Source organism: Micropterus salmoides, unplaced genomic scaffold (genome assembly GCF_014851395.1).
Source record: "Micropterus salmoides isolate LMB-PRFRI ecotype aquatic unplaced genomic scaffold, ASM1485139v1 Ms_hic_scaffold_16, whole genome shotgun sequence".
Classification (NCBI taxonomy): domain Eukaryota; kingdom Metazoa; phylum Chordata; class Actinopteri; order Centrarchiformes; family Centrarchidae; genus Micropterus; species Micropterus salmoides.
In genome coordinates, this window is record NW_024040707.1 from 11,735,468 (window position 1) to 11,762,701 (window position 27,234).

Consider the following 27,234-nt stretch of genomic DNA (forward strand, 5'->3'; position numbering starts at 1 on the left):
GGAACACTTCCAAAAACGGCTATCTGTGAACACAGTTCAACATTGCACCCACAGAAGCAAGTTGAAACACTGCCATACAAAAAGGAAGGAAAATGGAGGAGCTACTCACAGCTGGAAACAAGATAAATTGTAGGTGATGAAACCGCTCCAAACATTGTGAAAAACACTAAGTTTTCAAATACATTTTCATGCATCTTAGTGATGGGCAGTGGCTTTCCATAGTGTGATTAGCAACTGACATCCCACATACTGTGTCATCAGTTAATGCTAAAGTGCTTTCTTTGTCTCAGGTGGTAGAGTGGGTTGTCTACTGATCAAAGGGTTGGGGGTTGGATAGCCACCTCTTCCTTGGGCAAGTTCTTGAATTCCAGCCACTGCAATCCCCAGCCACTGTCAAAACAGTGCCTACATTGCCCACAATGCAACTCAACTCACTAGTTAGGCTGGTGTGAGCTAGTAGTGGCCAGCTGGAGCAGAAATGAGGAGCAGGCCACAGCCATCTGGTAAGACCACTTCTTTTGTTTTAAAACCCTTCAACCCCAACCAACACTGACTTGAGTGATGTCACATGAGGCCATTTATCTTCTTACAACACCCATAAAATGTTTTAACATGCAGAACTTCAATAGACTTTGATGTGTAAAATCAATGGAGTTCCCCAACTTTTTCCCGATCTCTTTGATTTATTGTTATCACTAACAGAATAACTAGCATCTTTTTGGTCAGGCATGTTTTTATCTGCCTTTTGTAATTAAAAGTCCTGCTTAAATTTAATTGTACGTTTGGATCACTAATGGCACATTTTATTTTAAATAAGAATATGTCACTGTGAAGGCTTAAGTCAAGCTTTTATTACTCAGGACAGACCGGAGAGGAAACTGGCCACAGTACAAACAAGTGGTGATGCAGCTGTTCAGATGCACCATTACTCTACAAAATACTTGATTCCAGTCAACAAAATGTTCTTTATTTATACAGTCTATGGTTCAGACAAACATGAGCCAACTGCTCCCAGCCCCACCCTGAAACCGCAGAATGAATACAGTACTTTTGTTCGTTTTGTTATGAGATTCTCTCATATCAAAATACACACTTGCATCACTGTCTTAAGCTTTCACACACTCGCACACACAGACTATGTACTCACTGCCAAGAGTAACTGACCTCATGAAATGAAAGTATCACAGAAACAACATGGTTCTGTTGAAAGAAGAAATACACCCCCACGCCATTTCTGTTTTTATTCAAAACTCAATTAAAAATCAACATCATTCTTAATTCGGTTTTCCTTTTATTTTCCAATTTACATCAATTAGAAGTGTAACAAAATAAAAACAAAAAAAAAAGATCATAATAAAATTAATTCAAAAAATGTACACGCCCTCACACACACACAGATACAACCCACCCAGGTTGTTTTTGAGTAACCGTCCTTGGAGTCCCGCTTTCAGCTTTGGGGTCTGGACTCCAGAGGAGGCCTCCAAGTAGCCCCTGTCTCCCCTATCTTAACCCGACTGCACCCCTCCTCCAGGGTGGAGTGTGAGTGTGTGGTGTGAGGCTAGTGGGATTTAGGGTTGGGGAGGGGGGATTACAGAACTCATAGCACCTTCTGAAGAGAGAGCAACCCAAAGCAAAGATGGCTATTCAGCCCCAGATCCACCTGAAAGCTAATTTTTGGTCAGCTCAGATTTAAACTCAACATGTTCACTTTGTTTTTCAGCGTGAGGTAGCTTTAAACAATCTGGATGACTACAATGAAAAAAAGCAAAACAAATTTCCCTCAAATTCTTTCAAAAACTAATTTTTGTTGGGTGAGAACTGGGCCTTCTTCTGATGGGCAAGGGGATACGGGACATTGAAACATATATCCCAAATGTAACCTCACTTTCCAAAAAGTGTTGGTGTGCATATAGACACATGTACACACATTATGTGGAAATATATAGAAAACCATCTGGTTGTTTATAGACACAGACTTTTACAACAATAGAACCAAGGATTTATAATACACAGTAAAGGTTTTGCTCCTGCTGATGATGGACAGGCATGGAGCACCTGGATTTGATTTTACTTACTGAGAATATGTATTTTTGTCTACACTGATTCAAAATGCTGTATTTGTGTGTCAGGAGGGAAACGGGGAGGGAGGTGGAGTAGGACTGGGACAGAGGTTGTGCGGCTGTTCTGTAGTGGAAAGGGGGCTTGTCTTACTTACAAAGTGAACCCATCCAGTCCTACCTCAACTCTGCCCATTCAGGTTAGACAATAAATAAGTGACATCAAGTCATGTTTCTGTTCTCCATAACTTGTTCGCTTGGTCCCTCTTCCTCCTGGCTCATTCCCGTCAACAGTGGGCCATGGGAAACATGACTGGATCTCAGGAAGCAGGTTGACAGAGAATGCTGGTGTGATGTACAGATATTGCCGGTGCCCTTCAGTGCTAACATCCAGGGAGTACAACTTGGAGAGCACTTCGTTGTGAGAGAAAAAGTATCAATTTTCTTTTTTTTTAATAATTTCCAGTCTTCTCTATTGTGGAAGTGTGTGTAATGTTTCATGGTTGAGTTTATTTATTTCCTGTGTTTTTTGGGGGGCCATTGTGATATTCCACTTTACAAGAAGCAGACTGCGCCTACATCCACGCCAAACTCCTGATCCGCTCCTCCGATGTCCATAGGGGCAATGTCCACGATTGGCAGACGGGAGGTTTTCTGTGTTTTGTACTCAAAGACAGTCTTGCCCCACTGGCCTGTATGGCTCTGTTGGTTGAGAATAAAGAAACATATTAACAGCAGTCCTGTGATACAATCACATATATAAAACTTAAGAGAGATTATTTATTTCTGGCTCTGTCTTTCAGCTCACCTTGCAGCCATCCTCCACCACGCTGTATGTGAAGCGACTGTTGCCCTCTGCGCGGATCTCCACATCGTTGGAGCCCTGCAGCAGCAGAGCCTTCTTCAGGTTGCCTGTGGCCAGGTCCATGTAGGCAACGCTGTTCTTGCAGTGGTACGTGAGGTTCTGGGATGCTTCAGTGGACAGAAGCCTCAAGAAAGTCAGCTGGACACTGGCAGCAGGGCCGTCCTGAGCGTAGCTGAACTGCAACGACCAGAAGATGGGACGGGGGGTTCATTAGCAGCTTTCACGTTAAGTCTCTTTAAGATCAGTTTATAGAAAAAGAAATGATCTCAAGCAGTGTATTGTGAAAGTGCACTCACGTGGAATCCTCCATTCATGGTCTCTCCGAACCAGATGTGTTTGTGGGCCTTGCTCTGGCTGGTCCACCAGTTCTTCTGTGGTACCTTGGCGATGCTTGGGTAGACGCAGGTCTCTCCAGTCTCCATGTTACAGAAGACCTTCATGGCATCGGCTGTGCTGCCAATGTTGGGATCAACCCAGTAGTCACCTGGAGAGATGAGAAAAGTGGGTGAATAATGAGTGAATCTTGATGAACTAAATGCAGCTTTGGTAACTTCTGTTTTTATTCTAGAAGTAGATGGCGAGCCTGTTGAATGGCTCAAACCCAAAGACCAAATCATGTATTTTGAAGAAATGCTACTTAACAACAGTCTCTTCCGGGTCAACTGGCCATTGATCCTTGTGCTTGAGATGTGTAAAATCTGCAAATTTGTTTGTTTCTGTTATAATTTTCACTGCAACGTTTAAAGATGTATTGTTAAACACGGTGGTCCGGTGACGTATCTGCTGTGCTTATTTTATGTACTGCGTTGCTTTGCTAGAGTCTTCTATAAACCAAATCGACCCAATTGTGACATCTCACCGCTGGTCAGGCTAGTTTTGGGTAGGCTCAAGCTTTTATTTCGTGTGGTCCAACATGTAAATTAGGACCTCCAGAAAAACTGCCTTCACGAACTTTTACACAACCAATCAATAAAGGGGGGGAAAGGGTATAAATATAGCACATTAAAGTACAGTGTCTGTCTGTCTCCCTCTCACAGTCCAGTATCAGTGAACAAGATAAATCAGAATATCCAGTTCACCATTAGTAAAGCTGCAGCTGCCTCTGTGATCTGAAAGTGAAAGCAGCATTTTGTGTACTGCCATATAAAACATGACTTACAGGGTCTACAGTATTTTGATTTGATTTATCCTTCTCTTTATAGTATTAAGTATTTGTTGTTACCTTGAGTAATATTTTCATAATTGGACAAGTTTGATTTATATGAGCCTATAATATAGATTGTTTTCCTCCTATCATTTGTTGTATGTCAATAATCACTTTTCACATGTAATTATTTATTTTAGTAACACACATTTTGTGTCTCCTTGGTGTTTTGACCCTCCCAACATGGATGGCCAACCCTTGTTCTAAATGTCTAAAATAGTCACTGTTCAGAACATACTATATCAGTGAATCCACAACACCATGATAATGATGGCCACAGCATAACCAGCATGACTGGTAGCACCAAATGCTATTTTTCTGTCATATGATATGAATGAAGCCATATTTTTTATAGACAAAGTTACAGCAGAGACAGCTCCTGGCTTTCAGGTACAGGTAAGGGTTGAATTATTTTCATATTCAGTAAAATGCACCACCAGGACCCAGAAGTATATATGAACACCCATCCACCCAAACAGGTCTCCTAGTTAGTTTTCAGTGGCTGATTAGACCTTGGAGTCGGGTGGATTGATGCTGGGAGTTTGCTGAAGTCTATGTACTGAGGGAAATGTCAGTCAAGCACAGTCTGTATGTGGCCAAAGTCTCAGTGCTATGATGGGGGCTAAATCCGGACTAAGAATAGTTACATTTTCTGTGAGCAGTTAGCTGCCTGCTAAGCTGGTTGAAAACGTTTTTTTTCCAGGCCAATGGTCAGAAAAAGTGAGATTAGAGGTAGCTCTTTTTCAGCGTAATAAGAGAAATGTTCACGTAGAAATAAATACCTCAAATAGAAGTGTAAATAATTAGCAAAGACAAAAACACATCAGCAGACTGTCTTTCCTTTCTTTATCATTTTTTTCCCTTACCGCTCTTCCACTCAGGGTGGCACAGTTTCAGGTCTCTGCAGGTGCGAGCAGGGTTCTTCTGGGAGCCGTCAGGGTTGAGCAGGTTCTCAATCTGGCTATTAAGGGACTTGAGTGTAGAGTCAACCTCCACGTCGTGCTGCCTCAGGGAGCTGGAGGCCTCATCAGCCCGCATGTACCTGAGAGGATCAGTGGACTTCTCAGTCTGACCCAGACCAGCGAAGGCAGACATGTCGATGCCAGGGCCAGGAGGACCAGGAGGGCCAGGGGGTCCGGCATTACCAGGAGGACCCTGAAGGAGGGCGAAGGCAGGAAATGCATCAGTGGGCATGTACAATCGGGTGTAGCAAGACAGCGCTGAAAGAGACCAATATGTATTGTACTGCTGGACAGGTTACGTACAGCAGGACCGCTTTCTCCAGAGCGTCCACGTGGTCCGGGGGGTCCAATGGGGCCGGGCTGACCGTTTGATCCATCTTTGCCAGCAGGTCCAGCTGGTCCAGCTGGTCCCTACAGAAACAGTGAGTGTTAAGCCAGTGGATGCTAACATGTCTATGTAACTATGAAACATAACTTTATTTACTGAACTTGTGCTTTCTATTCAAAGTGTAGAACTATATTTTTTATATCTGTTCTATCTGCAGTCTGGATAAGGAAAAAAATGAGATAAAGCAATTCAAATGCGGCTGCCGTTCCTCTCTATTACCCCAATCACCTCCAGACCCTTTGCCTTCTTATGCATGAAGATTATTTGTATGGTGACATTTCCCTTCATTTCCCTTATCAGGCACAGTGCTTAGCTAATCTAGAATAGATATTGAAGTCCATTTCCAATCTCAGCAGGAGTGGTTTCACAAATCATGGTCCCCCCTGTCTGTCTGCCTCTTTTCCTCGCAGAGAGTAATTACAAAATGCCTCAGCTGCCCATCTTATCACAGCGGTGGGTAATTAAAGAACGTGGCCTTTCCTGTCCCCATCTTTGTCAGGTGATTGGAGAATTACAAAAAGACTAACCTGTGCCCTTCATTACCATCACATATTTTGGGTGTTTAAAGCTGCAGGATGAAATTAGAGTTTTTCTTCTCTTTCGCTCTTTGCTTTTGCTCAGTTTTCTCACCTTAGCTCCGGTTGGTCCTGCAGGTCCGGCGGCTCCAGCATCTCCAGCGGGACCCTGTCAGGACAAGGGCAATAACAGATTAGATGGTAGAACAGACGGATGATGTAAAAATTGTACTGCAGGGATAAACTATTGGATTTGGATTACTTACAGGAGGTCCAGGAAGACCCTGCAGACCAGTGAAGCCACGGTGACCCTTCTGTCCCCTCTCTCCAGTCTCACCAGCCTCACCCTTGTCTCCACGTGGTCCTTGGGGTCCCTGGAGTAAAGATTTAACATGTATTAAAACACATGGCTGCATTTGTGTAGTGCATTTAATTACCTGAATCAAAGTAAAATCTACAAGAACTGATAAAGATATTGTTACAGTTAGAGATGATTATACTCACAGCCATTCCTCTAGCGCCAGCAGATCCAGCAGGTCCTGCAGGTCCTTGAGCACCCTAAAGAAGGAAACAACAGTGTGGGTGCTTCATCGTGTTAACATCAAAAATATGAATCAATGCCCAACACCGTTCCCCTGCCTGTGGTCCCTACAGTGTGCTGTGTTACTTACACTCTCTCCTCTGTCTCCCTGCTTGCCGAGCGGTCCGACAGGTCCGGGGGCACCAGGGGCACCAGGAGCTCCAGGGGCACCAATTGGACCGGTGTTACCTCGCTCTCCCTACAGGAGGACACAAGGTGATGACTCAGGATAAGGACAGTTTCTGCAAACTAGCTGATCTAGTAGACTAGCAGAGTGTGTGATTTGGTGGACTAGTTTCTATGTGAGACTGAAGTCTCTCACCTTGACTCCAACAGCTCCATCTCTACCAGGAGGTCCATCTGATCCAGGGGTACCCTGAGATACAGAAACATATTTTTTGATGATGATATGGTATCCTTTTGATTTCCCCATACATAAAAGTGATACACAACCGATGTCCTAATGTTTTGAAACATTTTGTTGCTGTTGTTATTATTGTGTAGTTCGGACCTCTCTTCCAGGCTCTCCAGCAGGTCCAGTAAGTCCAGGGGGTCCCACAGGTCCAGGAGGTCCACGGTCCCCAGAGGAACCAGAAGCTCCTTGTTTACCAGGTTCTCCCTAAATACAAAGGCGATAATATCATTATTACATTTCAATAGCTCTTTTGACACTGACTTTCAACTAAGCAGCAGAATCGCCGTTAAGGATCATGCCACATTCAAGGATAAGTACGATTAATGCAAATCTAAGACACAGAAAGATGAAGGCCTATCCGACATAATCATTGTGAATTTGTAAAAATGTTGAGGCGTGTCCAGACGTCATTCAGATTTGATCAAAACAGCTTACATGGAAGCTAGGAAAAAAATGATGAAAGCACTTACAGAAGGTCCAGGGAGACCAGGGAAGCCTCTCTCTCCACGCTGACCAGGCAAACCAACAATACCACGAGATCCAGCCAGACCCTGAGGACCTGAAGGCCCATCAGCACCCTATAGAGTCGGGAAAGAGAAGACTGAGTGGTCTTTTTTAGCTGTACCCGACTAAATCCTAAGTTCACGGAACATTTTCTCATGTCATATTCAGTTTATTTGTGACAACTAGGCTGAAATATCAGGTGACTGGCTGTCTCAAAGCACGACTCCAGTGACAGGTACTTATGGGTTCTTGTGAGGTGCAAAATCAAACTCACAGGTGGTCCATCCTCTCCAGCCTCTCCCTTCTCTCCTTGTTGGCCAGGAGGTCCACGAAGCCCAGTGTCTCCCTGTCTTCCTGGGGGTCCAGCATCACCACGAGCACCCTTTGGTCCATCTTTGCCAGCAGGGCCAGAAGGGCCAACAGGGCCGGGGTTACCCTGTGACGGAAAGAGAGAGAATTTCAGTAGGTAAGAGCAGAGATACACACATTTACACCAATCATTTTAGATTGACTTGTGAGACACTCACATTAGGACCAGGAGATCCTACTCTGCCAGCAGCACCAGGGAAACCAGTTGCACCCTGCCAAAGAGACAAATAGTTCAGTAAACATAAACATTCCCAACGTCATGACCTGCGTGATATACTTATCTCTCTATCATCAATAACTAAGGTGTATTAGGATGTTTTGAGATTACCAGGACGTATTCAGCAAGTAAGTGATGCATCTCAGTTCACAGTGGTGTGATCTAAGGCTAACTTCTCTTGTCCCTGTATGTGAACACGCCAAAGTAAATAAAAATAAACGTTTTGCCTTACTGAAAGCACAGAATTAAGATACTGAACAATTTAAAAGAATATCTCTGACTCTTAAAGGCTTTTTAAACTGAACACATCTTGACGTGTCACAGTAGGAAAAGCATGGATGTACAATGAAAATGAATAACGCCTGAATTCCATTTAGCTGCTTTGGTCTCAGGCTCCTGTTATCGTGCATGCTGGCTCACTGTCACAATGTCATTGCATTGGAGCCATTTTTAATGTTATTAGTAATACCTGTGTTTCTATGAGAATGTAAAATATCTGTGGAGAAAAAAGGTCTGTTATGCTGCCAATATAGGCTAGATCCATTATCTTATTTGAGAGCTTAGGATGAGTTAGAAACAGTTGCAGCTGATTGCATGTAAAGCCAATGACCCACTGTAAAGTATTTGATATTCAGTCATACAAATAAATGACACTTGACTTGAATCAGGTCATTCAGCCATACTTTACTTGATGTGTTTGTCAGGGGCAACCCTGTATCATTAAAGTAGATTTTATTAAACATATATGTCGACATGATTAACTTGCCTAACAACTTGACTACTGTATTATATCCAACTTAGCTCCCTGGATATTATGTGCCTCGTTTTGTCCACCCATTATCTATAGCCGTGGGGGCGCTGGAGCCAATCCCAGCGAACTTTGGGTGAAAGGTGAGGTACACCTTGGACAGGTCGATAGTTCATCACAGGACTGACACACAGAGACAAACAACCATAGACTCTCACACTCACATCTAAGGGTAATTTAGAGTCACCAATTAACCTGTCAAACTGCATCTCTTTGGATGGTGAGGGGAAGCTGGAGCACCCGGAGAGAACCCACGCAGACACAGGGAGAACATGCAAACTCCACACAGAAAGGCCTGGGGACGACCAAGGTGAACCCAGGACCTTCTTGCTGTGAGGCCACAGTGCTATTCTGGGCCAGCACGCCACCCCCAACAGTCCAATACCCAAAAAATATTGTTTTACTATCATATAAGACAAAAAAACCCCGAAATGACTAATGGGTTATATATATTTGCAGATTAATCTTTCGATCAATTTATCAATTAATCAATATCTTGCTTAAGTGAAGTGTTGTTGAGTTTTGGGACCGTTGTTGCACTCTTAAATCAGTCACTAAATTAACAATTGAATTAATGAAAAAATAAACCAAGGTCCAGAACTCTGACGTGTACTGTATATGAATCGAAATGTGTCTGTATCTGCATTCAGCAGAAATATTGTGTGATGGATTGTTCACAACTGAAGTTACTTACAGGAGCTCCCTGAGCACCTCGTGCTCCTTTTGGTCCTGATACACCAGTAGGTCCCTGAAAAAGAGGAAGAACAATTACTCATGTTGATATTACACTAGAGTGACTTTAAAGCACTGTAAAGATCCAGAAATATAACCTAAGATAGATATAGATCTGATTCATGGACTTTGTTTTGATATTTTGAGGTCTAGTACCCACCACAGGTCCAGGAGCTCCTGATGGTCCCTGAGGTCCAGGGGAACCTCCTTCTCCCTTCTGTCCAGTCTCACCAAGCTCTCCCTTGGCACCTGGCTGACCATCTGCACCCTGGACATTTTAAACAACGCAGTAATATTGGCAGAATGTCGACAAATGGTGAATAAAAATACATTATTTTGATTATTTCAGTTGAACTTTACTTACAGGAGGTCCAGCAAAGCCAGCAGGCCCAGGGGGACCAACCTCACCACGGTCACCCTGCAAGAGGACAGAAGAGACTGACTCTCAGCTTCGGCTGCGATATCAATACCATTTGTAATTTCAATATTAGTATTCAGTTTGAATTCAAAATTCTTCTCCTACCCAATGTTTGGTTTTTGTTCATTGAGGAGAAAAAAACACACTCCTAAATATGTACAAAACCCCTCGATCTCTTCCCCAGTATATGGCATTCTTGGTAAAAGGAGAAACTTAGCAAGCATAACATGAAAAATAGATAAGTAATCACACCCTGTATATTTCTAACCATGTCTCTTGCTGCAGTACAAGTTGCAGACAACCTTGGAGGATTGGATCACAGACAAGCCAACCAATCCGCAACTTTCCTGCTGCTATGTAAGTGAGTTTTTAATTATGAGTGGAAACATGTTTTAAGGGGAAGCAAGGTCACAGCCTTGTCCAATTTGAGTTTAATACTTACTAGCAATGGCTCTCTCTACACTGTGCAAATCCACCTATTATGTTATTGTATTGCTATTAATGACATGATTAGATAAGACCAAACACATGATGCTTTTTACATCAGTGTTTCTACAGACATACAGGGAACATTTTGGCATCACACTAAGTTAGAGCTTGTTTAGATTGTAATCATAGCGAGTGGGATTTTTGACACAGCACAAAATGGATTAACACTAAGAAAATATGCATGCTCATTTCATTAAAATAAACACTTCATTATTTCAAGTCCTTGATCAGTCCCAGACACATACCAGCTTATCAACTTTGGTGTACAATGTATACATGACAAAAAGAGGGACTTACAGGAGCACCACGAGCACCAGAAACACCAGTAGGGCCAGTGGGTCCAGTCTCTCCCTGGATAGAATAAAACCAGTCAGTCGAACCAACCACAATAACAAACCTACTATATTAATGTTAATACACACAACAGTTAATTGTAATTGAATTAAGCCCCTATTCATTCAGAATCAACGCTTCCCTTTAACAATCAAAAGGGGAACACTGTTGTTCTCACCTTGGCTCCGTTGGGTCCTGATGGGCCAGGAGGACCAATGGGACCAGTCAGACCCTGAAAGAAGAAAAGAGCATGGTTGAAGATAGAAGAGCAGGAAACAAGTTATAGTTACAGTTAGGGTGTGATCAAATGTTTTTTTGACAGTCAAAAAGCTTTACATAGACAGAAAAAAAAGAGAGAGGCAAAGGATTTATTTTGAACTCACTCTAGCACCATCCTTTCCAGGAGCTCCTTCAGGTCCTTTCTGTCCGTTATCACCCTGTTGGACAAAGAGGAAGGCTGCATGTTAATCATACATGGAATGACAAGGCCTCTGGCTTTATTTAATTACAATAACACTCAAAAAATAAGCCATAATATTCAAAATAAGGTCCATATTGACAATTTCTAAAAGAATGTGTTACTCACTCTGTCTCCCTTGGGTCCTGGGATGCCACCAGCTCCTCTCTCTCCGGGCATACCCTGCAGACCGGGGGGTCCCTGGGATCCAACAGCACCAGCCGGTCCAATGGCTCCCTGAATTAGATTTAGGAGACAACTTGCCAGTCAAATTCTTCCTATGAACTAAATGAACCCGTGTGTGGACATGCTGGTCCTCCTTTTACTGGCAATGCAAAACGTTTCTGATTATACTAAGAAAGTTTAATTAATCATCCAAAATGGGTTGTTATTTCTAGGAAAATGAGATGTTGACTAAAGCTGCAGGTTCATGTTCAACATGTCCACCAAGGAATGAATAGACCAGAAAGATCTTCCTTACTTCTTCTTAATTAATTTCAAGCAATGGTTCGACATTTGGTGAGATATGCTTAAATGTTCTCTTGCCAAGAATTAGATGAGAAGATCGATGCCATTCTTAAGTCTGTATAGTAAATATGAAGCTACAGCCAGCTTAGCTAGCTTAGCTTAGCACAATGACTGGAAACAGGGGGAAACAGCTAGCCTGACTGTGTCCAAAGGTGCCTACCAGCACCTCTAACAGCACTTCAAGTTTAATTTCATCATTTGATTAATTTGTAAAACACAGCGGGTTATGTCGGACTATTTCTTGTCTGGGCACAGTAACTTACTTCCAGGCAACCAGCAGAGACTCCAGGAAGTCAGTCAGCCAAAGAATCCAAAGAAAATCATTCAACTGGTCGACTCTGATTTTTGTGCAAGTTCTTTTAAGCTGCACATTGGACCTGGTTAATAATTAAAACACCTGTCGGGGAGCTGCTGTTGTATAGCCTGCTAAAGATGATACACATCGACCTGTAAGGAAGGCAGCTTGAATCTAAATACAAAATCTATGTCAAAGTCATCCACTGACCTTGGGTCCATCACTTCCAGGTGTTCCAGGAAGTCCACGAGGTCCCTGGAGACCCTGAGGTCCAGCACCACCTCTCTCACCAGGGAAACCACGTTCACCCTGTTAGGAGACGAAGACACATAATGAATAGGAGAAATGGGAATAGGAAGAAATTTCTCAGTTATGTGATGTGAGGAAGAGAGAGTGCTTGGTCATGTGTGGTACCAAGATGATACAATTGTGGCACAATGTAAGTTAGCCATACGATTAATATGAGACAGCAACACATAAATGTCATAATTGTCTGTGTGTAAAGTATATTACTTGTTATTTGTTATGAAAGCATTGGAAATGAAGACATTAAGCTTTGACATGGAAACTCACTCTAGGTCCAACAGCACCAGGAGCTCCGGCCTCTCCAGAAACACCCTGCACAGAGAGAAAAGATACCGTTTTATTCCTGTTTTTGAAATAATTAGACACATCCAAAATGTCTGTTGAGCTTTCGTTGTTAGTCCTAGTATGAAAGGCCAAGACAATTAATCTTACAACTAAACATAACTTCATGCTGCAATGTAATGAAAGTCATTTATCTGGGCTAAAAAAACATTCTGCAGTAAGGAATGAGGCTTTTATATAACTACTGCAGAGATGTCTTTATGACTTTAACAAAATTAATAGTATTTTCAGCTTTTTGTTTGACTAAGGATAAAGGGTTAACATTTAGCATTAGCACTGAGCTATTCACGTGGCTTCTTCTTGCTGCTATGGCAGTGAGTATTGCTGTCAAGTAATGTATGAGTCTAGAAGGTTTGAAGAGTTTGTCAACAACGAGAGACCTACAGATGCAACAAATCCCAAGCAACAGGAAAACACACACCTGATCTCCAGGTTTTCCAGCCTCTCCTGGGGGGCCAGATGGTCCAGGCAGACCCTGTCCAACAAAAGCAAAGCAATTAATTATATGATCTCCGTAAATATAGACCAGGTCATTTCACTGGTGTGATTGTCTTTACAATACTTTATAATGTAAAAACTTTGAACTCATTGGTAATGACAATTATATATAATATTCAAGCTTTGGGAGAATCAACATTGTATTTAATTTAATTTCTCACCTGGAAACCAGAAGGTCCAGGCTGTCCTTGCTCTCCTCTCTCTCCAGCAGGTCCCTATGATAGACCCAAACACAGGTGATCAGTCAAGGACAAAGAGCAAGTGAAAATGATGTAAACTGTCAACAGAGTGTAAGACATACTGTGTCTCACAACAGTGTAATTACACTGAAATACTTACAGCAGGGCCTGAAGGTCCAGAAGCACCAGTCTCACCATCTTTACCAGGCAGACCCTGTTCAGAGAGGAGTATTTAAATTATAGACGTGATGTGAATTGTGAATTTATTTGTGGAATTTGAAAGAAGTTAAGTATTGATGGAGAAAATGTACTCACTCTCAGACCAGGACGACCCACAAGACCCTTCTCTCCTGGCTTTCCAGATTCACCCTGTTGAAAAGAAATCACAGTAAATGATCCTTAGAAAGTGTTTTTAGCTGGCAGTGATGCAAGGTAACTGACTGTAGTAGTAGTACTAGTAGTGATATTTGGCTACTAAAATGCTGCTTTACTGATTTGTCCTATATAGACATGGTTGTTTGTAGACTACATATCATCAGGTTTTCATTATCCTGTATGAACATGTGTGTAATAGTAAAGATACCCGTGGTGTTCCTACTCTACTCTTATAAAAACTCACATTGGCTCCCTTTGGTCCAGGGAATCCCATCACTCCTGGCTGTCCACGGGCTCCCTGAGGGCCAGGTGGGCCGGGGCGACCGTCCTCGCCAGGGGCACCCTGTCAAAGGCACAAGGTAAAAATCATAAACAGATATTAACTTTGGTATTGAAACTTGTGTGTGCTCATTGTGATGCTAAGCTTTACATTAAGATTAATATACTAGAATGCACAAAAAAGGGCTTCTCAAGTCTGAATACCTGTCTTTAGAGTGTGTAAACTGTTCTCAACTATGTGGACGACATGGAGCTACAATGAGAGACACTACAATGAATAGTTTATTCAATACAAGGTTTTCATTTTAGAAGATGTGGTGAATTTAGGGTTGTGGTTGATATTTACTGTGGTTGAAAGCAGTATGTTTCTCATATTTTAAAGTGCTGTTTTTAAGTTAAAGATTCCTCTGGGAAGCCACTTTGAATGGGTCAGCTGCTCCATTTATTCATGTCAAAGTTTCTAATCATGAAAGTAAATGTAGAAACTGCATTCTCACTTTTTTGTGCATGTTGCTGTTAAATTGTGATGCCAGCATATCATAATAAATCAAACACAACTACTAGTAGGAAGAAGAACTAAAATACTTGCAACTTTTCATAAGCATGACAGGAAGCAATTCCTATGGATTAATATTGTACTCACAGAGGGTCCAACTTTGCCTTGAGGACCAGCATCTCCAGGACGACCAGTAAGACCCTTTGAAAGGCACACAAATTGTAGAGATCATCAGGAAGTGGCACGAATCTCAAACAAAATCTAATATAATCAATCACATCAAAATAACTACACCAAACATCTGGTTTGAGACTAAGAAGGGGATATGTGAGCAACATTGTCTGTTTCTAAACTGGTAATGAGTGAAGATGCAGGACTCACTCTAGCTCCGGGGAGGCCAGACTCTCCTGTGCGTCCAGGGTCTCCAGTAGCACCTTTAGGCCCAGCAGCACCAGGAACACCACGGTCACCAGGGGCACCCTGAAGAAGACAAGACAAGAGGAGGCTAGTTAAATACCAATCTGGTAGGTATATGGCACCTGTAGCACAACTTTTTTGTGCTACAGTGCTCAGATTACATCAATATGTTCATGGTGTCGGTGAGCTGAAATCAGATCTGACTGTTAAAGAAGCGCCATTTTACACAGGACCCACCTTAGCACCAGCAAGACCATCCTGACCTGGGAAACCACGGTTACCAGGAGCTCCCTGGAAAGAATCAGAAACAAATTTGTATTGTGCATAAAATGGCAAGTAATAAAGTCATTCACAATCTCACTTTTTCCCAATGTTATTGCACATCCTGATTACTCACTCTCTCTCCTGGAGGTCCGAGTGGTCCAGCAGCTCCAGGCTCTCCTCTGGCACCTCTCTTTCCTTCTTCACCAGATGGACCAGGGGCACCTTGGGGACCAACAGGGCCCTGGAGAAATCAAATATGTAAGTAAATCTTTAGTGTAGTCAAAAAAGATTCCACAGTGGTTATGGCATATATGGTCAAAAATCACTAAAATCAAGTATAACATGAGCCACTCACAAGTTCTCCCTTGGGTCCAGCTTCACCTTTGAATCCAGGAAGACCAGGGTCTCCCTAAACATGGCAAGAAGGAAGAAAGCCATATTAATAAATAATCATAACACAAACAAGTCTTGAGGTTTCACAGAGTTTTATTATTCCCAAGTGACTTACAGACTGTCCCTTTGGCCCAAGAGGTCCTGTAGCTCCCTGTGGTCCAGGTGGGCCACGGGGGCCGGGGAATCCAGGAGCACCAGCAATACCAGAAGCACCCTTCAAGGAGGAAAGACAACAAAATAACAAAATAAAGTAAAACAGTAATATTGTGAATAATAAAAGGAACAAAAGGTAATGGGGGACTTTTAAACCATGAATGACAGAGAATGGACTTACAGCAGATCCTTTAGCTCCTGGAATACCATCAGTACCGGGGTTACCCTAATCCGGAAGAGAAGAAGAACCGTTGCATCACATTATGTCGACAATAAATAAATAACTTACCCATTGTAAGAATGGTACTGTTGTATGTGTAAATCTCAGGATGAGTGATGACAAACTAACCGATGCTCCGGCGGGTCCAGGAGATCCTGGAGTACCAGCCTCTCCACGGGGTCCCTGTGGTCCTTCACCTCCACGGGCTCCAGTAGGACCAGCTTCTCCCTGGCAGGACAAAATAAATTCATCATTAACAGTTAGGAAGGAAGTAATGTGTTCTGCATTTCATTTTCCTGTGAATCCAACATTTGTACCTCCATATAGCACAGCTGAAGATAATGGTGTGTTTTACACCTGTTCTGTCCTTTCTTATATGTTCCTATATATATGTAAGGAAAATAATCTGTCTGAGTTCTTGTAGTCAACTGAATATTACTACAAGAACCAGGCATATAGGAGTTTATGGGGTTTATTTCAGGTAACCAGACCAGATAATAAATTATCATCAACTGAATGAAAATTCTTTAGGAAGATGTGAGTGATAAAGTTGAAACTGAAGATGCATCTAACCACAAATGCGTCAAGTGACTCACCAGGCTTTTATTGCTTTTATTTTACTACACAAGGTCTGCTACAGAAAACTGCTACCAAGTTATTATAATGTAATCTGTACAAACCTTGGATCCTGGAGATCCGGGGAAACCGGGAGCTCCAGCAGGACCAACAGGCCCCTGTAGACAGAACAGTAATCTACAGGTTAGGTTAGATTCATGTTTCAGGCAATAACATTATAAAAGAAAAATCAATTAGATCAATTGGATGCAAAGTGGGAACTATGATACATACAGGTGGGCCGGCAGGACCGGGCAAGCCATCATTTCCACGGGCACCCTGAAGAGTAAAAAGACAGGATAGACAGTTGTGTGCACCATAATGAAGAGACAATAATATTAACTGTGTAACAAACAGCAGATTTGTTACTCACTGCAGCTCCAGCAGCTCCAGGACGTCCCCTCTCACCAGGCAGACCACGCGGGCCCTAAGAGAGCAGATACAATTGGTCACTTTATCTTGATCATTATGGAACATATAGCTTGAATTAATAAAGCTATTAGTTATTTCTCTAGCATCCCACTCTGTTAGTATTTTATGTCATAATATGGCAGACCAGATAAAGCACTGGGGACTCACCATGGGACCAGGGGCACCATTCTCTCCGGCAGCACCAGACTCTCCCTGATTGGAAGAGAGATCCGAAAAATTAACAGAAGTAAGCAGAAAACAGTATTAAAAAAAAGAATTGCTAAACACTGAAAATCTGGATACCTTTTTTTTTTTAATTATTGTCTTACCTTGGCTCCTGCAGCTCCAGTTTCTCCCTTTGCTCCATCCAGACCAGAATGGCCCTACAGAGAAACATGACACGACTCATCAGGACTCAGTCAGTCTTCAGGTTTAATGAATGAGCAGCTACAAGTCTGTGACTATTGAGCAGTTTGGCTCTTCTGTTTAGCAGTGAAGGTTGAAACACTCACTCTGTGTCCTTTGATTCCAGGAAGTCCAGGAGTTCCAGGGAATCCACGAGCTCCCTGATATACAAACAGAAAATATTATAGTGTATATACATATATACTGATTTATTCTCTTGACTTTGACTTGTGGTGTTATCTACATAAGTTTGAAAATAATCAACAAATTCCCACCTGAGGCCCTGCAGGTCCACGCTCACCAGCTTTTCCAGGTTTGCCAGCCTCACCCTAGAAACAGGAGGTGGAATGAGTAATGTTGAAGCAGAGTTCATTAGCTGCTCGATTAAGTGTAGCTGCACTGCACTTTACTGTACCCTACTGGAAAGATAGGCATGCATTCTGTTCTGTGAAGTAAAAGAAAGACACTGCCCTCTGGTGGTACATCTGGTTAAGAGTGTAGGGAGCTTACACAAAGCTGTTAAAATGTTGGATTAAGACACTGATGGAATAATAAGGGGCAATGATGTGAAATAGTTACATTGTAATTTAATGAGACAATAAGGAAAAACTTCCCTCTGTTACTCTGTTTGGTTTTCTTTGACCTTTGACCTTGGCTTAGTGTAGGTTTGCGATTGTGTTTTAATGAGCTGTGGGTTTCATATGAAGTCTTGACACTTACATCGCTTCCAGGTTTTCCAGAAGGTCCAGGTGGTCCACGAGGTCCCATTGCTCCCTGTTAAAAAATCAAAGATAAATCATTAACCACAGTCATCTAATTGACAATGAGAAAGACTTTTGTGCACACGATTCAAACACTGCCTTCATACTGTCCATCCATTGAACTAAATTTGTATCTATGGTGCAAAATGTTCGTGATGATATCATTAATTTTCGCTGTGGAGGAGATGTCAAACAGCGATGAACTTAAACATTCTTATGATACTATTGAGAATCAGCATTTGTTTCTGTGGAGGTAGGTGCTGTTTGTAAACACTATACATCACAGAAATATGACCACAGTCTACAGTCTGAAGTCAGTCCGATAGTTACATATATACATCGTGGGATAGGTATTAATACTTACAGCTGGACCAGGCTCTCCAGCCTCTCCAGGGGCACCTTGGAAACCCTGTGGCCCCTGTAGTTGTAAATGACAAAGCAAAGTGTTTTAAAGGGTTTAAAGGGTTTTACAAATGTATGCCAACAATGCTTCTCCATATAGTTCTACATTAGCTGTTTGATTATAATGATCAATCACATTATGATATAGTGATGTAATTAATGTACTTACAGGAGCTCCACTAGGTCCGGGGGGACCACGAGGACCCATAGGACCCTATAGGAGAAACACAAGACACAGAAAGTTAACTCGGCATCATTTCTTTACTACACAGTGTGACAAATTAACCAAACAGGTAGCTTTTAAAATGTTCAACATCCAAAGCTATTGAGACTGATGAAAAATTGTAAAACTCCTTTCTGGGCTCAGAAGATGTAAAAAAACACTTATCTCTGGGGTTTAAACTTGCTATACCCTCACACTCCTACCAAAGCTTTGCAAAATCATTTTCTATTTTGGAGTGAAACTACTGAGCCACAAGGTGGCACCATTGCAGTCATCTCCATGAACATGACATACAGTCTATTTTTTACATCTTATCTTCAGCAGCAACTGGGACACAAGCTAAATGCCATAAATAAGGTTTCGTAATTGTGAGAGATTAACTGTTTACGTGCCAAAAACATACACTCTCCCCGTAAGATGCACTCACTGCACACAGTACTACTCACCATTGGTCCTTGCATCACACCCATCTGAGCGCCTCCAGCCTTCTCATCGAAACCTCCAGCCATCTGAGCAGCAAAGTTCTGTAAAAACACAAAAGAGACAGAAATTGAGAGTCAGTTTATGTAGTTCATCCTGCTCGAGCTGCCTGAGCTAAGTGGGTCATTACACACACAGCAACAAGTAAACAACATCAACTGAATTACTGACTTAAATGGAAGTTCAGTCACCATGAAAGAAAACGTTAAAACAAAATGTTCCTGCACCTGCTCCCAGCTAAAGTATAGCACCATTTTCACCCTTCATATTTCTGTCAAAGCATACTGTACAAGATTACTGCAGTCTATTTGGGACAGTAAGTCTGTAGTGTGCCTTCATATGCGTACATCTTTCTTCTTTGAAGAAAAAGTGAATAATTTTGGGGTTTTTCCATGTATGTAGTGAAAGTGAAGTTTTAAAGCACAAATGTTGATTCATCGTTAGAGTCCACCCTGTGTTTTGCAGATAGAGCAAACACAGGATTTAGAGATGGTAAAAACACTACTAATGCTTGTGATTTATATCAAGAATTTACCATTAAGTCATCTCTAAATATTAATACCTCTTTCATCTTGTTTATCCAAATATTGTAACGTCGTGTGATATGTGAGTAAAACTGTGGCGTTGGGATCTAAATCTGAGGAAGAAAAGGAGGATTTGGATAATTGTTGTTTATGCTGTGTGTTACAGAAGTGCTCTTAGACTCACCCCTCCGAGCCCTGGTGGTCCAGGTGGGCCAGGGGGTCCAGGGTTTCCAGGGATGCCAGGCTCACCATCTCTTCCTCGAGGTCCGATATTTCCCTAGGGAAAAAGAGAGAGGGTTATTTTCTGTAAGTCACCCGTCATCAGGAATACTAAAGAAGGTTTCAGGTCAGAAATTATAACTTTATTTCACAGAGTTGCAGGACAGGACTTTCTTTATCAGTCAGTTTTGGTGATAATCCACATTGTTTTCTCAGATTATTACTGGTTACACTGGTTTGTTGTTTATTTTATCAAATACCTTTTACAACAAAACATTCGACAAGAAGTCAAACATCTCTTGCACAATGATAAGATTTGGATGTTCCTACACTTGAGCAGTAATAACACTGTAATCTCAAACTATACAGAACTTTCTCAATTCAATTATGATAATGATCAGAACTGCTGTTGTTTGACTCAGTATTTGGTGGCAGATAGTGAAGTCACATTATGAGATTAATATGAGAATATCTTGCAGTAGATTGGTAGAGGGGTACTTTCTGGACACAGTTTGTTGTCTCTTACCTTATCACCCTTGGCGCCAGTTTCTCCGCGTGGTCCTTGCTCACCTGGGGGGCCCTACAAAAACAAAAGACATTTGTCTAACAATTCCCTGGATTGTTAAAACTGCCCATTCAGAACAAGAATCACACTATTTTGCAGCAATAAACAACCTCATCAAACAACTCAGTTAAGTGTAGAATGAATATAATATAATTATTTTCCTGTATTTTTTAATACCTCAATAAAATTAATAAAACTGTATAATATTTACCATAGGGCCTGGTGGTCCTTTTGGTCCTACAACCTGCACAAAGGTGAAAAGAAAGCTTTTGTCAGGTTTCATAAATAAAAAAAGACTCTTTATTACAAGACCAGTCTTTCCAGTTGTACCAGTTTCTGAACAGCTAAAATTAGAAAAGAACATTCCAACTTCGTAGGAGGCAGACATCAAGCTAAAAACACAATCTGATGTGGATTTCATTTGACAGGACAAGTTTTGCTAAAAACATCACCTCCTCTTAACCTCTGGTTTGGCTTTGACTTTGTTCACCTGACATGTGCACTTGCAGCAAATTTGCTGAGAGGATCTAAGAGGATTTGATTGGGTTCATTATGTTCAAGGAATGCAGGGTTTTTCCTCATGTAATACAAAGTTTAATGAGGGATTGTTGGATATTGTGTTAGCCTCTTATCAGCGTATAATTTCCCTCTAACGATCAAAAATGTTTGGCTCAAGAAATGTGGGATAATTAACAAATTCAAAAATGAACAAAACATTGGGTGCTTTTTCAGGGCTTGAGGATAACTCTCAGAAGTGAAAAAAGAGAAAAGAGAAATGTCAAATTCAACAAAGTAAAGATCTAATATGTGTAATGTGCAGGAGATTATTAGGGCCATGAATGGTGAGAGTGCTGGACATTAGAAATTAAAGGTCACAAAAAAGAAAAGAAAACAAACTTCTGAAATTATTACTTCCAAATAAAAGCAAACAACACAGGCAAAAAGGTTTGGAGTGGACATTTTTTGTAAAGCAATAGAGTGTCAGTTATTTCAGGCATTACTTCAGTATGATGAACTGCAGAGGATTTACACTTACATCTGCAATATCTCCTGGTTCACCTTTCTGGCCCTGATCGGGGAAAAAAAAGAAGTGATGTCAGTGGCCTTCAACGCTGAGAAACAAACTTCTTAATTCTACAGAAGAAAAGTTATTTTTTGAGGTTTTCATATTGTTGCTTGTTGAGTGAATGGATAAAAGTATTTTCCCACAACCCACTGCCTCACCTTAGCGCCAATCGTCTCTGATGTTGCAGATGAAAGGGGGTGGGGGGGTAGAGAACAAAACATTAAAAGTGGTAAACATATCAAACACTGGATTGATTTGAATTCTAGTCTGTGACTCTTTGGAAAGGAGACCTGCAAGGAAATCTAATGAAGCTACAGTGATCAAATACCATTCACCAAACCCAAAGGCAGAGAACCCATCCAGATTATATAAATGGTGAGATGTAATTCCAAGAAGGATGAAGCAGAAGCAAGCACTGACCAGGAGATGAGAATGAAATATTTAAATCCAATCATTAAAACAAACTGAACGTAAGTACAATGTAAGCAAGCTGTAACAGCCACAGTAGTAGCTGGTGTCCAGTGGGCATCGAAAAACATGGCAGCCAGTGCCAGATAGCATTTTGTTTTTTCAAAGTTGTATATTTTATATTGTTATGAAAGATTGTTTATACCAAATATGTGAGAATGAATTTATGTTAAGTGATATTAAATGTAATCTATATCTGATGGCCTGGGTGATCCATTACTAAGAAGGAACTCAGATGTCAGCTAATAAATTAAAATGTAAGTTGTGAATTTGATGAAAATCCTCTTTTTTAAATATAAAAACACATCTGTACTTATTCTCTCTTTAATAGATTGATATTTCTTTCAGTCAAATCGTTGTAATTGTCAGATACCAGGAGGTCTCTGAAAACACCTTGGCTTTCTACAAGGCTTTGAACATTTCACATGTTCTTCTTTGGTCCTTCTCTGGAGACACCTTCATTTTGTAGAAGACCACCAAGACCTCATTGAGTTAAGGCTCAGTATAAACTTAGGTTTCATCTTTGTCATGAGTTAAAACAAGCAGAAGCATCTCTACTGGTTTAGGTGAGAACCAGACAACAAATCTCAGGATCCATCCGATTCACAATGAATAGACTTTCATTGGGAATGAGACCATACTGATAATCTTGTTTATCTGGTCTCCATCCAAACCAAGCATGTAGAGGGCCACTTTGGAATGGGAAACATCAGGCGCTGATTGAGTAAAATAATGTTTTAGAGCTGCCAAAAGACCCTTTAGAGACTATAATCAGTGACTACAGCGGCCCTGATCAGGCAGAATATTTGGATCCTGAGGCAGTTCCCCATTCAAACGTGTTAGCCAGGGTGAGATAAATGCAAGCTAGAAGAGTAATTTATTTATGGGTATGTGAATAAATAAATTACAACCAATGGGGGCACTGGCATCAGCAGGGCAGATGGGACAGCACTCTCCAGATGGGATGATAGGGTTGGCACACTCTTTGATCTCCTCGCAGATTATCTCATCACACAGAACCGCTCCGGTGTCGCACACACAGATGCGACACGGCTCGGGCTTCCACACATCCTTATCATTATACTGCTGGCCGTCCTGGATGCAGCCACCTGCCTCCTCTGTGGGGGCCAGCAGGGGGCGCGTGGCAGGTGGAATAAGAGCAATGAGAAGACAGAGGTTGGTTCAACAGAGAATTAGACAGGGGAAAGTTATTGGAGTTTAAATAGTGTTATATATAGTTGGTATAGTGGATGTTTTTTTTAATAAAGTCAGTTTATGTGAGGAAAGTGGGAATAAGAGGATGAAAGGGGGTCAAGGGGCATGGCAAGGAGGAGCAATTGCAGTATTGGGGTATAGAGGAGGAGTGATTAGTGAATGAGGGGGAGGAGAGGATGTAAAAGGAAGAAGGAGGAAAATGAAAGTTAACCTACGGATCAAATAAAAGTTATGAACACTATAAAGTGTTTCAAAGTATACAAAAAGTGACATTAAAAAAAACACCATAACACGTGACTTATGAGTCTCTATGAGTGTGATTGCATGATGTTAATGAATGTGGAGTTAAGTGGCCTTGTTCCTTTGATGCTGACGAACAGGTGCTGGTTTGACCAAAAAATACACTAAAATCATAAATCATAAATCAGTAGCTGTGGCTTTAAATACAACACTATAGTGAAGCAGGCAAGAAAATGCTCCAAGTTTTCATATGGAGAATTTTACAGCAGCATAAAGTGTAATGTCAACAAAAGCCACAGTTCACAGTTGTGTTTGAAGCCCTGCTTGAGGTATTTCACATCACTGGCTGAGTATATTTAACCTGCAGGCCTGCTCTCCTGCACGTATGAATGAACCTCTCTTACAGGGATACTGTGCCCAATTGACAAGCTGCTGCCTTAAGTAAACACGGGGTCCTTCTAAATGTCTCTATCTGGGTCCCATAGCTGTGTCAAGCGCCAGGGTAAACACTTTGGGGAATTAAGAATGGGTGATTTGTTTAATGTACATTGCATAGGGCTGGGCCCATTTACTGCTGTTGTTTATCTTCTTTTGAGCATATTTGTTGTTACAAGGCTGTTTAGTTCCTGATCAGGAATGAGTTTGGCTACTTGCTACTGAAACTTTCTACTCTGCAGCCATTTTTATTAGACTTTATGGGTGCATGTAATGCTAAAAGATGATTTATTCTATAAGTGAGAGTGAATTTGAAGCAGGGAATGTGAAGCAGTAAAGTAAAGTCCAACTTGCTATAAATACAACTCTATGTCCATCATCTGCTGACTCCCTGCTGTGCACCCTGTCCTCTGCTCTACTCCCTTCCTGCTACCCTTTGAGCCTGCTAGTCTAGGGTCAAGCACTGTCACTTCACATCAAGAAAACCTTGAATCTCTCCAGCTAAATCCTGTGGATGAGATTTACATAATTCCATAAAAAGTCCTTAAACAATTTAACTTACATTTAATTTGCTGAAGACACATTTTCAACAGAATCCTGATTTGTCTGACAATCTACAATCAAGCGTTTCTGCTACATAATGGTAGAAAAGAAATCACAGCACATTTGCTGCAGAAAATTAGCACTGCAACATGAGAAAATACAGCAGGAAAGGCTGAGCTGCAGGACCCAGGTGAGGACAAAAGGACACTTGTTCACCTGGTCCTCCATCCCACACAGATGTGCCTTGACAGCCTCACCTATCCTACTGAAAGAAATGGACTGGCTTCCTTGGAAAGACTAGGCTTTACATTGTGCACTCATATCATCACAAACAATCACGAAACAACTAAATCATTGTAAATAGCATGCAAAGTAACGGGCCATGGCAAAACAAAAGTTGCATCCCAGCCTAACGGAATTGTGCTCTTTGTGCTCATTTGATATCACACCACTGGCTTTGTTTTCCACTATTCTTCTTTAACATCAGGCAGAGAAGATTGTGAAGGCAACAAAAAGTCAGCACTGAGTAAAAATCCACTTTTTTGCAAGTAAAAAGAAAAAAGTCAAGAAAAGCTGTGTAACTTACGGTCGTCCTCTTCCTGACATCTGACGATGGATAGTAAAACAACTTGGGATGCTACAAGTAGCAGAACAGTCCTTGAGTCCACAAAGCTGAACATGTCTAAATATTAGACATGCAGGAGCTTGGGTGAGAAGTGAAGGGACGGACGAGACCAGGCTTTCAGTCGGTGGTGTGTTAAGTGTTTTTTCCCAGAGACTTATGGCACCATGCAGTCAAACCCTCCAAAATCTAAGTGGAATCCAACGCGGGGCCCCAGCTGGCACTCTGCACCCACCGCGTCAGGGCAAGCACCACGGTTTTATGTCCACTGTGCCTTGTATGGATCTTCGTATATTCCAAAATACCAGTCCTTCCCCCAGACCCCCTGTCAAGGCTGAAACCCGAACCTATTCTCCCTCCCCTCAATCCAGCAGCATCTACTCTCCCAGGGATTTTTTTTTTTAACTTCAGCCCTCCTTCCTCCCTTGACCTGCTTGGCCTGACCTGGCCAAGAGATGCACCTTCACTTTCACATTAAAAAGGGAGCTACAAGCAGCAGAGCACAGGTCAAGCGCTGACTCGACCACATGCCATCATGTCAGTGAATTAAAAAATCTCAAAGCTGACTGAAAAAATGGTTGAAGAAGTGGCCGATGAATGTCAGGGCCATTCTCGGTGTTAATAAAAGTAATATTAATAATTTATTAATTATAGTAAATTATGTTTTACTGCTTGACCATCTAGAATCTGATTACAAACTATAGTATTGTCTTCGTTGAATGTGCTCAACTATGTTGTAGGACATAATACTTAAAAAATCTTAAATATGACCTTAACCTGATCTTTCCAGTCCTACGTCTGAAGTATAAGAAAAACTCTGATCACAAACCTTAAATTAAAAATGACATACTAGTCTGTTTTTCACTCTGTAAACCTGTGAACTGTGTGATTAAACATAGTTTTCTAATTGCTGTATTGCGTAACTGAGCTGAAAGTCCTCTCCATAACCTGTTAATTAAATTACTATTGTGGCTTTTAAATTTGACCTGACTGTCCAGTGACTATTAAAAATAAATGGCAATTTTTGTGGAATAATGAGGTGCCACTTGCAGTTCAACTCTCAGGTTATGGGAACTCAATGCTGCGTCAGCGGGGTTGTTTGTTACGGTCTAGTCTCTTGGATTATGGATTAATCTGCAGGACCTTGGACAACCTTATAGTGTTGAACTGACCAATCAACAGTGCAGTCATGTCGTGTACACATTACAGTCAAACTTTCTGAGAGCTTTGTCTGTTTGGACAAAGACCATTGACAAGAGGTTGCGAAATCCAGTTAAAACAACACTCCTTCTGTGACTCAAATAAAATAAAATTTGCCTTGAGATAAACTATATTTTCTGCATTCAGCAGTTAAATGTTATGTGCATGTTATGTGCATGTTATGTGCATGTTATTTGCGCGGGCAGTCTAATTATGCAGTAGGTCTGTAGAAAGATTTATTTATCTTCATAACAACATTCCTGATGAAATAGCACATATATGCCAGATTTAGCTATTGTGAAGCTGAGCCAGAAAAGAGATGAAACGTCTGTGTGATCTATATCATGTACCTTTCTCTAGATAGCCAGGGTGAGTGAGCTTGAAAAGGGGTCTTTGTCATGAGGAGAGGCACAGTAATTCCAGGGTCACAACCTTTTAGAGAGCCTCCCCCACCCCCACCCCCACCTCCCCATCATTCCATGTACAGAAAAGATAGATTTTAACCTACCATCTTAGCTCTCGTCTATCAGGTCTATGATCTGTTCAGGTTTACTGGAATTAAGCTTAAAGCCGAAGTTGGTAGAAAACAGATGCAACATCAGCTCAAATTAGATCGCTGAAACCCACAGGCCTTTCTTGCTTTGGTCTGATCATCATAGCTCAGATCAGGTTTTAATTATTTCAGGTTTAACTGGGGACCACAACCAGTGATGATGCTGTCCAGTAATGAGTCCAGCAATGAAAACATTTCAGGAATTTAAAGAGCCAGTTGCCCAGCTGAA

At 41.5% G+C, this 27,234-nt stretch overlaps 1 protein-coding gene across 2 annotated transcripts; it reads right to left on the reverse strand.

The window, feature by feature from the left end:
- Positions 1–829: 829 nt before the first annotated feature.
- Positions 830–25,557, reverse strand: col2a1a (collagen, type II, alpha 1a). 2 transcript variants are annotated; one of them, XM_038722124.1, is made up of 54 exons: positions 25,217–25,557; positions 23,109–23,315; positions 21,888–21,904; positions 21,700–21,732; positions 20,875–20,907; positions 20,625–20,678; positions 20,064–20,156; positions 19,322–19,399; positions 18,822–18,866; positions 18,615–18,668; positions 18,210–18,263; positions 17,765–17,818; positions 17,597–17,650; positions 17,414–17,467; positions 17,253–17,297; positions 17,047–17,100; positions 16,908–16,952; positions 16,739–16,792; positions 16,188–16,286; positions 16,020–16,064; positions 15,801–15,899; positions 15,648–15,701; positions 15,426–15,533; positions 15,266–15,319; positions 14,993–15,091; positions 14,759–14,812; positions 14,081–14,179; positions 13,777–13,830; positions 13,622–13,675; positions 13,444–13,497; positions 13,206–13,259; positions 12,710–12,754; positions 12,347–12,445; positions 11,443–11,550; positions 11,240–11,293; positions 11,035–11,088; positions 10,821–10,874; positions 9,981–10,034; positions 9,777–9,884; positions 9,579–9,632; positions 8,018–8,071; positions 7,765–7,926; positions 7,457–7,564; positions 7,083–7,190; positions 6,894–6,947; positions 6,663–6,770; positions 6,496–6,549; positions 6,258–6,365; positions 6,107–6,160; positions 5,392–5,499; positions 4,993–5,281; positions 3,219–3,406; positions 2,866–3,099; positions 830–2,759 (listed from the first exon to the last, which is right to left on the reverse strand). In XM_038722124.1, the coding sequence occupies exons 1-54, from the start codon at positions 25,308–25,310 to the stop codon at positions 2,613–2,615; spliced, it is 4,455 nt and encodes a 1,484-aa protein (XP_038578052.1). In that variant the 5' UTR covers positions 25,311–25,557; the 3' UTR covers positions 830–2,612. The 2 variants fall into 2 exon arrangements, with proteins under 2 accessions (XP_038578052.1, XP_038578053.1); XM_038722125.1 differs by lacking the exon at positions 23,109–23,315 and having other exon boundaries at positions 25,217–25,554.
- Positions 25,558–27,234: the final 1,677 nt, after the last annotated feature.